At 27.6% G+C, this 14,074-nt stretch overlaps 1 protein-coding gene across 1 annotated transcript; it reads right to left on the bottom strand.

The window, feature by feature from the left end:
- Nucleotides 1–777: 777 nt before the first annotated feature.
- On the bottom strand, nt 778–12,628 carry LOC149564148 (putative aquaporin PIP2-8). The gene is made up of 4 exons (XM_089827216.1): nt 12,264–12,628; nt 2,602–2,897; nt 2,230–2,370; nt 778–1,115 (listed from the first exon to the last, which is right to left on the bottom strand). Exons 1-4 carry the CDS (start codon nt 12,553–12,555, stop codon nt 972–974), a joined length of 873 nt encoding a protein of 290 aa, XP_089683342.1. The 5' UTR covers nt 12,556–12,628; the 3' UTR covers nt 778–971.
- Nucleotides 12,629–14,074: the final 1,446 nt, after the last annotated feature.

The raw sequence follows: 14,074 nt of genomic DNA, 5'->3' as shown, positions 1-14,074 counted from the left end.
GCCAACAATCCAATGATTGTATTATTTTTTCTAAAGCCAATGATAAAAGTTCTATTATTATTAATTAGAAATAATCCTTGATATATGTTTTGTGATTTTCACTACAATACAATCCTTGAGCTCCTAATCTAATGACATGACATGCATCTTGAAGATTCTAATTGGAAGCCACTTCATTGACTTCAATTTTAATAGTTTCCTTCCTTTCAACTTTTAAAACAAAACCTTTCAAAGGAGGGTGTATGAGGACTCCTTTGTCCTAAATTTTTATAAGACATTTATTAGGTTGTTTTGAATAATTGCATATGCTTGGGAAACATACGCAAGCTTGAATATAATTAGTATAATTTATATAGGTCATAACATTAAAAAAAAAAGTGTACTTGGCAATTGTATAGTTTTCTCTTCTACGATGCTCATAATATATTAATGAAAAGCTACAAGTTTATGAAATATAATTGTTGTGTTTCTATTTAACACATTGTTTATTTGTACTTTCATACTTTTGTTAAACTATGATATCAATATTCCACACAAATATATTTATTTGATAGTTACTCCACATTTAGTTTTTACTCTTCATATCCCTTATAAGATAACGAATCATAGTGTGTCTTTCATATTGACTCAAAAAATTAGATATTCTTATAATAAATTTTGAAACTTTTGTTCTAAGCTCAATTACTTTATTCTATGAAATATATAAATTTATAACTATAACTACATCTACATCTACATCTCTATTTGCATTTCCATCTATATTTATAGACACAAACATAGAAACATATCTAGTATAAATCAATATATTTGAAAAATTTGATAGACATAATAAAAATTAAAAAGCCATTGTAGCGCCATTCTTAAAATTCATTATTTACCGCTACAAGTTTCCATGAAAATGGTAAAAAACTTATAATAATAGATTTAAAGAGAGTCAATTCAATAGGATATATTAAGAAAACTTAAAATGATTATTTGCATGAGATTTTACTATATAATCCAATGTGATTGGTGTGGAAGGATCCAAAGGCTTTGAATGCACCTCCTCGAAGGACATATTGGTGGTAACCAGCAGCTGTTGCAGCCCCAACTAGTGGACCCACCCAAAAAATCCACTGTACACAAAACCTCAAAGAATTAAAGATGGGTTAGCATTTATTTCAAATTAATTTGCATGAAGAACAATTAAATAATTTATCGACTAAATTATTTAGTTCTGATATAAGCATAAAACAACAAATAGGAATGAGCTATCAAATGTTTGGGAATAAATAAATCGAGTCAAATAATACTCTTGCAGTGAAATAAAGGTTTATGGTTCGTAGATGTGAAATTTTATAAAGTTCAGAAGAAGATTTCTTCACTGGCTGGTTTTATAGCTATTGAAGTATTTATTATGACATTTTGATGATTACAATTATTATGTCTAAGTATAAATATAAGAACACAGTAAGGAAAAGAACAATTAAATAAGAAATCAAGAATTAATTCTTATAGGTTCTAAAATTCGTATGGAATTTTAGTGCAAATGGGTCAATAAAGGTTTTTTATTGTTTCTTTAATAGTGAGAAATTATTAAAGATAAGATTTATAAATTATAAAAGATAAGATTTATAAGTCATAACTCATGATTGTCTTTTCAAGAATTTGATTATTACATCTAAGTGTTAATATAAGAATATAGTGAGGAATGAACCAAATTACATATTGAATCTATTTAATTTTATTGTTAATTTTTTATTTGAATTTGATTAAACCGAAAATTATTTTATTCTTATGATTATAAATATTGAGTTTACTTTTGACTACCCAGTTTAATTTTGGTCCAAAAAATTATGGAATAATTTTATATCATTTTCAAGTAATTTTACAAAGTAGATTTCTAATAAGACTACTAAATTTTTTTAATTAAATATAATAAATAAATTGAATCAAATAATAATAAACTTTTATATAAAATTGAAGAAAACTATCTATTAACTTTGAAATAAGTCTTTACTTAAGTCTTTGTGTGAGTAAAGAAGGTCCCTCACAAAACCTCTACCAATATAGTTTAGATTTATTTTTATTTTATTTTATCAATCAAATATACGTATTTGGGTACATTACTCTTTAATTAGTACAACCATGAGAAAATAATTATGTGAGCTTGATGAAATATAATTACATTTCTTTGTAATAGTATAATCATCAGAAAATAATTATATATACTTGATAAAATATACTTACATGATCATCCCAAGTTTTTGTTTGGTTGTATATAACAGCTGTAGCAAAGCTTCTAGCGGGATTGATCCCGGTCCCTGTTATTGGAATAATTGCCAGGTGTATTGTGAAAATAGCAAATCCAATTGGAAGTGGCACCAAAACCTAACATCATTAATAGATCTTATATAAGCAACCATTGCTATCAACTTAGAAAACGTAATTACTTTATATTCACATTTTGACATAAGAAAAGAAAAATATTAAAAATATTAAAGTTATATGATTGATTGTATTAAACTCTTAAAGAGGAAATTGAATTTAACTTCCTAAACATTTATCAAATTTCAACCACAATACCAATTTTAAGATATAAATGAAAATGTAAGAAATTACTGGCACGTGTGTGTCACGAGCTCTTCGTTTGGGATCCACGGATGAAAAGATGATGTAGACCAAGACAAATGTGCCCATGACTTCAACGGCTAGTCCTGTGAAAATGGTATAGCCCTCGGCCACATGATTAGCCCCGCCTCCACCACTCATGTAAAAATTACCTTCAAAACATTTTACTAGACCAACTCCACATATTGCTCCACCACACTGAGCTATTATGTAAAGCACCGCACGTGGAATCGACAGCCTACGGGCTATGAAGAATGCAAATGTCACAGCAGGGTTAATGTGACCACCTGCTCATAATCAACTGCCTATTATTAGTAGTTTCAACCTTTATCAACTACAACATTCTAAATACAATTATTCCCTTATATTGAAAATCTTATTATTATCCATTTAAACCTATCTATATTTTATTTTCTATTTTATAATTTGGTGCTATGTTTGAGATTATTATTTCCCCGTGTTATATGATGTCTGGAATTTTTTTATGGAGGCATATAGAAAAAATGATAAATACTATCAAATATAATTCTTAATATTTATTTATTTTAAAAATTAAAAAATTATTTGAATACATCAAAAAAATATTGATGGGAACATAATGAATAATATTATTTATTTGTATGTATATCTAACATACAAAATTATATATATAGACACGCATATATACATTTATTTATTTATTTATTTATTTATTTGTATTTTAACTTATTTATTTTTTATAGGCTACAAATTATTTTTTATTAGTATTTTCTATGTTTACCTTTTTCACAAAATCATTTATAGATTCACTCTTGATTACTTTTACTTTTTCAAACACAATTTTATTTCTTTATATTTTGCAATTTAATTAAACATCACATTAAATGTTAGTTTATTGTTTAATTAAAAATATTCACATTTTTATTAAAATACTTTAGCTTTGCAAATGAACTTCCGTTACACCATTGTACAACTAGAACCTTGCATTGTTATTGTCAACTATTTCAATAAAATATATATATACTTACATTTAATTGTGTGGACCCAAATTATTATGTTATAATAAATTTAGAAGATTTTCAAGTCTTTGCAAGGTTGTAATACGTTGTCTTGTACAACTCATTGATCATAGATCGCTAATCGCAATACAATGTATGCTAATGAAAAGTACATACCATTAGTGACACTTATTTTAGTAGTTAACTCTGGGGATCAATCAAATGAATGTGAGGCTTAACTCTCGCTATAATGATCTGGACACTAAAATTGAGAGAAAGAGATGGACACAAAAGATGGGAATGAGGATTCTTTGATAAGAAATTAAAGAGAATTAAACTTGATATTGCCCATTTTAGAGGAGGTGGGAAAATATGTTGCTCTATGAGAAAATTATTGACTATTGTATGAGCTTTGTAGGAGAACAAACACAATAATCATTAGAATCTTGATAGGGTTATGCATGTCAGCTAAACCATAATTGAGGATAATATTGAACGTTCTTAGGTTTTAAATGAAAAGATAAATTATTAGAATGGTGATGATTTATATTTAGTTAAAGGTACAAATATGATAGTTATTAGACCGGCCAAAGGTCAAGTGCTCAAACCCATTCCAACAAGCTTTAGGTGCTTAGTAGATTTTGAGTCCCTTTAAATCTTGGTTTACCTTTAATAAAAAATTAGAACTATTATCTTTTATAATAGCAATAACATATATTTGAGTGACTACTATTAATTTGAAATTTGACCACAATAAAAATAATAATAAATGGACTCACAACATTAACATGTATTTAAAATCCAAAATAAATAATATAGCATAATTTTAAATTCATTGTAATTAAATATTTCTAAATTAAAGAAAATACCTCTTAGAAAGAAAAGTAAAAATAAACAATACAAATAACATATTCTTTCTTAAGTGTTGTGAAGTAAAATTGAATAATATGAAAAGCTCTCCTTTCATGAGTATGGGGTTTAACTCAAAATGGAATTTGTGATTGAGATTAAATCCACCTCTAAAGAGTGGAGGATATAAAGCTTCAATTAGTTGGAGTGGAAAAGATTATAGAAGAAGAGATTATAGAAGAATGTTGATTGAAGTTATAACACAAAATTTGCATGTGGTACCAATTAGTAGGTAAAAACACAAGTTCTCCTTCTAGCCATCCAAAGTTACAATCAAAATGGTGTAAAAAAATTGCCACATAATGGCATGTACTTGTCGTAAAATAATTGTAATAGAAATAACTATTGAATATTATAATAATTAATCATAGATAAAAAATAGAGGAATAATAATTTTTTTTCATTATATAATTTATAATTTTAATATTATAAAATGGATTATAAAACAACAGATTTTAAAATAATATTTTATTTTAAATTTAATTTGAATTGAGTTGTGATGTTTTCTGTAAAATAAGAAAATATTTATAAATGAATTTAAGAAATAGATTATATTCATTAAATGGAAAAGTTGAAATAGAGAAATATAATTTCAAAATATAATATAATTTGTGTCATTGAGAAGAATCAAATATCTTAATTAAAACAAAGCACATATTAATTGAAACATTGATGAAAAAATTAGATAAATAGTTTGTAAAATATTTAAATTTGATCTTAAGATTATAATCCTAAAATCTTGACAAAAAAAATGCATATGAAGTATGGCTCCAAAAAAAGGGGTCTTATAAGACCAAATTGATTGAGCCAATCACAATTCAAATAAGTCATTTATATAATATTTCTAATTAATAAATATTTATGGAAACTTTAGAAATATGTAATTAAGAAACAAATGTTTATCTATGATTGATCAATGAATGCAAAACTATTGATTAATTGAGTTGAACTGAATGCAATAGTACATTGCCTACAACAAGTACAATAAGTGAAAAACTAAATGCAATGATCCTAATAAACACAATTAAGTGGAGAATATATTTGAATTGAAAGATAAATAAAACATTGAAATGTTTCTTCTCTTCTCATTTATTAACCTTTGCATTTAAGAATCTTTTGATGGAGTCATGAATATGCTGGTAATTAAGACTATTCATTCAAGGGTAGTATAGATAAGAGAACTAATATCTAATTTGGCAAAAGTTAAAACTAAATATTTAGCATTAGAAGTTGACAAAGTTGTAGGAGGTACAAAATGACCAAACATGAGTACCATGAAGAGTGAATATTCATATGAAAGCATTGGCATACTCATGAAGTTGAATGGTTCAACTCATCATTTTAGGGTTAAAAACAATAATTTAATGATGGCAGTTACAATGTTTTATTTTTTTCCATTTGAGAAAATTAAGGAAGCTTTTTATCATCAAACAACCATATGATGTCGTTTTCCTTTTTTTAAAATAAATTAAGTAATATAAACAAAATAAAAATATTAATTCTTAAAGTAAAATAAATTTACTCTTAATTAAATGAAAAAAATCAAGATTGGTACTATAAGAATATTTTATATATAAATATATTTAAAAAAATTATTATAGCTCTTCATTTTTTAACAAAGTTTGAATTGTCTATATATATATATATATATATATATATATATATATATATATATATATATATATATATATATATATATATATATATATATATATATATATATATATATATATATATATATATATATATATATATATATATATAATTCAATCCTTCAAATATTTATGAATTTATTTTAAATTATTCTCATAGATCAACTACTACTTTTGTCATCTCATCTAGAGTTGATACAGGGGTTCCACTTCTTCATTTTCGAAAGGGAAAGGTAGGTCTTAAGCCTTGTCATTGATGTCAATTTTTTAATTAAAAAAATGGGCACCCAATTTTCAAAAAATGGGTGCTCATTTTTTTTTAAATGGGTGCTCTTTTTTTTTAAATCAAGCCCTCATTTTTTATTTCCTAATTTTTTAAAAAAATTGGGCACCCATATTTTAAAATTTACATCAGGCATCTAAGCCTAATACATGTGTTTGTTTCTAATGGAGTAAGATCTCAATCCACAGACTTTCATGCTTGCTTTTACCTAGAGAATCTTTTGATGGAGACATGAATATGCTGGTAATTATATTCAAGGGTAGTACAAATGAGATAACTAATATCTAATTTGGAAAAAGTTAAAACTATTAAATATTGTTAATGTGGTCCCATTGCAAGAACTTAGAATTTATCATTAGAAGTTGATAGAGTTTTAGGAGGTAAAAAAGGACCAAACATGAGTACCATGAAGACTAAATACTCATATGAAAGCACTAGCATACTTATGAAGTTAAATGGTTCAACTCATCATTTTAGGGTTACAACAATAATTTAATGATGAAAGTTGCAATGTTTTGTTGTTCTTTTGCATTTGAAGAAATTGAGGAAGCCCTTTACCATCAAACAATCATATGATGTATTTTTATTTTTTTATTTTTAAATGTACAAAATTGATATGGAGCCTGCATTATTTATTATTGAAAAAATAAAAATAAAATTAATGAATATAAACAAAATATAATATTAATTCCTAAAGTAAAATAAAATAACCCTTAATTAAATCGAAAATATCAAGATTGGTAATATAAGAATATTTAATACATAGATAAATTTAAAATGTTTATAATAGCTCTTAATTTTTTAATGAAGTTTGAATTATCTAAATATAAAATATAAAAATGAAAACTAATATATATAATATTAAAAAAATTGATTCCTTAAAGTTTTGTGAATTTATTTTAAATAACTCTCCTAGATCAACTACTGATTTACCAATAGGTTTTTCTACCTATCTACTAAAAAGTGTTAAATTGCTTTCATTTTATAGTAGTTTATAAGAATCAATGTATTGCATGGTACCATACTCTTGATGGTCAAAAAAGAAACAAACATCACTTTTGTCATCCCATCTAGAGTTGATACAAGGGTTTCGCTTCTTCATTCTTGAAAGGGTTTCGCTTCTTCATTCTTGAAAGGAAAAGGTAGATCTTAAGCCTCATTATTGATGACAATTTTTTTTCCAAAAACATATACATGAACTCTATGCTTTCTGAATCAAATCATCTTATCTAAAATATCAAGTACTCTATAAATCTCATAGCCACGCTCCATATTCTCATGGAGCTGGAAAGATGAAAACCCTAATAGGTAGATACTCAAAAGCCTAGACAAAATACACTAATATTCTACATAGAGTTTCAACATTTTCTAGACAGAATACACTAATATTCTACATAGAGTTTCAATATTTTCTAGCATAGAGGAGTTTAAAGTCATTTGCTTTGGCCAAATATTTTATCTTTGAGCTCAAAATAGTTGCAAGGATCTGAGAAAGGCCAACTATGAATAAAGTGTGTTAATGCACAAAGGATTGCTTATATCATAACTAGATTTATATAACTCTCAATACTAATTTTACGAACCATTTATGTAGCCTTTTTCTATGTTATCAAATGTTGTTACAAATTGTCTATATAAACTTATGTTCCATTAAGAAGTACTTTTAAAAGAATGAATCAAATAACAATTACAAGTGATATAGATTCATTTGTTCAATAGTAATGGATCATTTCACATTTGATTTTGAATATTTTTAGTCCCTGCTTATCTATAGGCAGGGTACTAATGTTTTTGTTTACCCCCCTGCTAATTTGTGCAACCCAAAAAAAATACTAAGTTCTAAAGTTCAACAAACTTTATATTTTTAAATTAATTTATATTGATTTATTACCTTTTTCTAATTTGTCTGTTGTATTTTTGGTGGGGTTTATTTTATTTTTCCACTTCAAAAAATATAATATTTTCTAACATGCATTAATGAATTCATTAATTACAACTCTATCTTTTCCATATTTGTGACAAGTTCATTATTAATTACAACTTTATCTTTTGCATATTTGTCACAAGTTCATTAGATTTCTAAAAAAGTCATGTTTTTATCTTCCACAACAAAAATAATGTCTTATCAATATTAATATCACAATTTTTAGTTTTCAAAATAGTTTTTAAAAATGTTAATATATTTTAAAAATTAGTTTTATATAAATCAATAATTATTAAATTTAATTTTTTATTAAAATATATTATTGCTATTAAGAGTTGTATTGCTTTATATATCTAGACTTTAGTATATATTAATTAAAAAAATAAAAAACAATTAATTTTTAAATTTAACTTATGTAATAAAATTTTAAAAATTTAAATTTCTTGGTTAAAATCTATTAATTCAAATCTCGTGATTTTACAATGCATTGCATTAAGTTGTATATTTTTAGACAATGGCTAGTCGCCACATTATTCTATAAAACTAAAATTTGAAATGTTAATTAAAAATATAAATTAAATTTGCTAAAATTTATATCTTCTCTTTTCAAAACCATAATTTTAAATATTACGCCCAATTTGTTTCCAATTTGTTTCCCTAAAGGGCAAGGACTCAGCTCTCAAAGAGCTCTTGTTATGTGGTGATCTTAGTAATAGATTGTTTCACATTTGAATTTTGAATCTTTTTATGTAGGTGATCTCAAATATAGTATTGCCTTCAAATGTTAATGTCACACAAGTGAAGTGATGAGGTCATTTATTTCTTTTACCATAGAAAAAATGTACACCAATATTACATTTAGGGGAAGGCAATATAGGTTTTCACAAATAGTAAATCTCACTGAAAAATATTTAATATAATAGAAGGTTAGAATGTGTGAGTTTTGTGTTGATTGAAGGGTGTTGGGCATAATTCGTGTAGGTCATGTTTGATATCTAGGATCGGCGCCAAACAAAATGCACCAAAGACCAAAAAAAAAAAGTCAAATATGATTCTTTTTCAGATTCACGAAAACACAGCGAAATTTTCTTAAAATATTTGTTGTTTTCGATCACAAAATATTTGGATCATGAAGATCAAATACTGAAAATTTCAAAAAAAATCATTGTATTTTTGTTTTTTTGAAATTTAGTCAATGGTGCAATTTGTAAAAGTATAGCCACATCCTGTAGAGTCCACCATGCAACATATGAAATATTTTGAAATGAGGAGTCATCCAGTCCAATAATGGATGTTGTAACAGATCTCTATTGACAAAGGAGGAGATGGGTTAGAGTGGGCTCCAAAGCTTACTAACCGAGACAAAAGGGTGGGTATGGAAGTGGCGAGGTCCTATGGCAGCTCTGCACAAGCCAAACAACAACAACAACAAACATGAGAGCCCACACAGCTAGTCCAGGTGAGACAATATGTCAAATGTTGCTAAACCATGTGCTCAGTGGATAGCGTATCACAATCATTCTACTCGATATAATTGCCTTTAATGTGGCTGCCAACGCACTCAATCTTTACAAGTACGGAATAGATAAGATGTGCAACTGTAAGGCTGTCAGCGTTGGCGTGGCGCCTATATTTACAATGAGATTCTTCTTTACCATCACTATGTGTTTTGGATGTAACGGTTAAATCTACATCGTATCAAAGTTAGGAGGTTGTCTGTATAAGCTTGATTGAATTGCATATGGTAGATGTTTATATCCATCACAATGTTATCCCTCTTCACCACCAGTATATTCATTTTCTACGATGGCTAAATCTACAGCCACCATACTAAATTTCAAATTGTCTTCATTAGTCTACATGATATATGATTGTATCCGATTACAATGAAATCCCTTTCCGTTTCCACGCATCAACTCGAACATGGAGTTCAAAGGTAGATCTAGGGTTAGATCTAGGGCTACAAAGAATTGTAAAAGTAAGTTACAAACTTTCGACAGCTTAAACATCACATATTAAGGGTTCGTTTGGCAAATGGAATACAAGTGAAATTCTTAAATGCACCAAATTGGAATTGGAATGCGAAGTAAAATAGGAATACATATCTCAATTTTGATCCAAAAATGGGGTTTTGCAATTCCACCCAAATAGGTTTTATTGGAATACATATTCCTATTCCACTTTTATTTATTTTAAAAAACATAAATTTTGGGGTCCGCAAATTCCCCATCAAATATTGGGTGAACCAAAAGAGAACAGGAATACGTGGCCCCATTTTCTATTCCACAATAGCTATTCCTATTCCCACAGCCAAACGCGCCCTAAGTTTCATTCTTACACTAAAAGTGTTAAATGGTCAAAGTTGACTTATTTTTTCTAGGTTTAATTTTCCACAAACTTTGGATCTTCCACTAAACCAATGATTTTTCAAAATGCCAAAACTAAAAAGAACACTAAGGCTTCATTTCTAAATTAAAAGTATTAAATGGTCAAAACTAACTTATTTTTTCAAGCTTAATTTTTTGTTTGTTAGTATGTAATGTTTAAGAGTGGTTATTCTTAGCCAACGAAACCATTGTCATATGAGAGTTTTAGATTCAGATATGTTTTGAGATACTATTATTTATAGTGAGATGCCTATATGAATCATTGTGAAAATAATGAATAAAATTCTTCCGAAAGAATATATAAACCGTCTTATTGTATTTGTCGTAGGCTATACTATTGCTATACTATTGCAATCACTTGTACTTAACTAGTTATTAAACTTTTCTATTTCAACCAATTAGATGTAAGTATTTTTTGTTTTAATTTTAACTTTTAATTTTTGTAATGTTTATTTATCAGATTTTTAATTTTTAAAATTTAAAAGCTTATTTTACTTGAATTTCATTGGCTTATAAATTTGGGTATTATAGGAGCGGATTTTGAGGAAGCACTACCCCATATTTTAGAATGTAAAAATATTTTCTTATGTAAAACTATTATATTACTATATAATTATTTTAATTAAATATTTTTCATTTATAATAACTTGTTATTATATTTTATGAATAATATTTTATATAATATTTTTTAGTTTAATTAAAATATTAATACTTTAAAATACATAGTACGATGTCATTTATATTTAATTATAAATTATTTTTAATTATAATTTTTTATTTTTTTAAAAAAATTCTAAATCAAAAACTAGATTTTTAATGCAAAAGTGTAATTTTAAAAAATTAAAATTTAATTAAATATTAATAAAGTTGTATTAAATTTAACCAAATTTTTAACTATTATAAATTACGGCAAATGCATGCCACTATGTGACACTTGTTAATGATTGTGATAATACCTACTATATCATTAGTATATAAATGATGAATAAAAATCTTTTGAATAGGCATCTGAACTCCACAATTTGTAACTCCATCTTTAGCATTTATGAAGTGACACATAATCTTCCAAACAATTAACTCCATATTAGTTTTTTATAATAAATTTCATATGATATTATCAACCTTTTCAAAATATCTTGATTCCATATTTACTGTAATTTATTTTTTTTACTATCTAATAATTATTTTAGATTATCTAATATGTTCATCATCTATTTATTGTTAGAACTCTATGAAACATCAAATCCCAAATCTCTATTGTTGGAAAACACAGAATTTCTAATGCTTTCACCTCACTGAAGTTGAGAAACAATTTGGAGAACTATAATCTTTTATCTTGTAGAATAGAATACAATGACAAAAATGACAAGACCAAAGACAATAACCAGTCATTCTAAATGCAATATTGAAGAGAATCTATAAACAACCCTTGATCTCCCTCTGACCTAGAAAGGAATGCCATTCACTATAATGAAGAACAAAATAGTATGATGAAGCAGTGTGTTTATAAGATTTCCATACCTGAGATTCCTGCAGTGCAATAAACAAGAACAAAAATCATTCCTCCAAAGGACCAAGCAATTCCCAAGACCCCAACTCCATTACACGGGGCCACCTTGTTCATGCGAGCATCTCCTATGACGGTAGCAATGGTGACATACAGAAACAAAAGCGTGGCCACAAACTCCACAATGATGGCTCTGTAAAACGACCACAGCTTCAATTCATGGGCGTCAAACAGAAGAACATGTGGAGGATCGCTGTACTCCTCCTTCTTCTCACCCTTCTCCTCTTCTGATGACTCATTCGCCATTATGAATTCTCAATCAATCCAGATGATTCTCTTCCTTCAGATCTCTTCAAGATGTTATTGTAGAGTTTGCAATGGCCATGAAATGTTTTGAGGTACTACTAATTATTGTTGGCTTCTCGAACACTTGGGAAACGCGCTTTGTGTACTGAAATTACCTTTAATCACACTCCACTGTGTTGAACTCTCGTGCAACTTTTAATGAACGGTGGCCATCTAGGGACCCACTTCATTTATTCCTCTGAAAACCAACAAAATGTTACACTGTTGCTTGGAATCTTTTGTTCACAACACGCTACCAAACTAAATCCAGTGGGCATGCAAAAGAATTAGAGTGTCGCTGTTTCTATACGAAGGGAATTTGGAATTTGCTTCGTGCAATGTAGTTATTAGGCTGGCTATTTGTTCCTTGTTGCAGAAACGTTAAACCTCCTGCAATACCATAACTCCCTCTTTGTTTTATTCCTTCCTAAGCATATTTATCTTGATCGTGTTTTGTTCTCTTCGACTTAATCTTGAGTTGATGTCTAACTAGCTGGAGGCTGATCTACCTTTATCGTGTCTTGTTCAAAGAAACTCCAAAGAGGCTCATTTTGAACTCTTTCCTCGCTCTGCTGTCTATCAGAAATGGCTTAAACATCACATATTAAGCTTAATTCTTAGAGGGCCCGTTTGGTTGCTGGAAGATGAGGACCAAAACCGGGTTATCAAGAGTAAAATCAGGTTTTGCAAAAAAACTTTGGTGTTTGGTTGGTTAAAATTATAACCTGGTTTTCAATTTCATCTTCCAATTTTGGTCAAAAATTGGAAGAAGTTTCTTCCAACAAAAAGGTGGAATTTGAAATTAAAACCAGGTTTTGAATTTCATGACAGTTTTTTTAATAATATTGTGGGGTCCACGGTATATTCATCTTCCGTGTCAACCAAACAGACCATTGGCTTTCCAAACCACAAAACCAAGTTTTCGAAAACCTGGTTATAAGATAACTTGGTTATGGCACAAATTTATCTTCTCCAACCAAACGGGGCCAGAATGAAAGTGTTAAATAGTCAAAGTTAACTTTTTCTTCCCAACCTTAATTCTTCTCTTAGTGTGATGTTTAAGAGTGGCCCTAACAATGGTATGAACAGTAATTTTATATATAATGGTACTTCCAGTGAAAGCTTATGGATTATGAATTAGATTGTGTTCAGACTTTTTTCATCAATGTTTCGAATCATATTATGATTCATCATCAGTATGAAAGAAAGTAAGAGATGCAAAAAATTGTGTTCAGATTTTTTTTATCAAAGTTTCCAATCACACTACCTAATCCATCTTCAAGATGAAAGAGAGCAAGAGATGCAATTGTTTTTTGCATCTCTTCATTCTGATGATGGATCACAAAGTGTGATTGGAAACTTTAATAAAAAAATCTGAATACAATCTAATCTAGAAGCTTTCACTATAATTATAATGGATTGTGAAAATTTGATCTCTATGATGAAATTAATTTATTTTGGAGGGAACCATTGTTAATTC

The sequence above is a fragment of the Cupressus sempervirens genome, chromosome 4 (genome assembly GCF_028749045.1).
Source record: "Cupressus sempervirens isolate cs-2001-9-10 chromosome 4, ASM2874904v1, whole genome shotgun sequence".
Lineage (NCBI taxonomy): Eukaryota > Viridiplantae > Streptophyta > Pinopsida > Cupressales > Cupressaceae > Cupressus > Cupressus sempervirens.
The sequence above is the reverse complement of the archived record's forward strand: the minus strand, read 5'-3'. Positions and strand labels throughout refer to the sequence as shown.

What these genes read in the sequence shown, in the direction of transcription:
- LOC149564148 (XM_089827216.1), bottom strand. Translation starts at nt 12,555, where the DNA reads ATGGCGAATGAGTCATCAGAAGAGGAGAAGGGTGAGAAGAAGGAGGAG. An exon ending in TTGCACTGCAGGAATCTCAG is followed by an intron (nt 2,898 to 12,263) that starts GTATGGAAATCT and finishes GATTATGAGCAG; the next exon opens with GTGGTCACATTAACCCTGCT. An exon ending in CAAAAACTTGGGATGATCAT is followed by an intron (nt 1,116 to 2,229) that starts GTAAGTATATTT and finishes TTTTGTGTACAG; the next exon opens with TGGATTTTTTGGGTGGGTCC.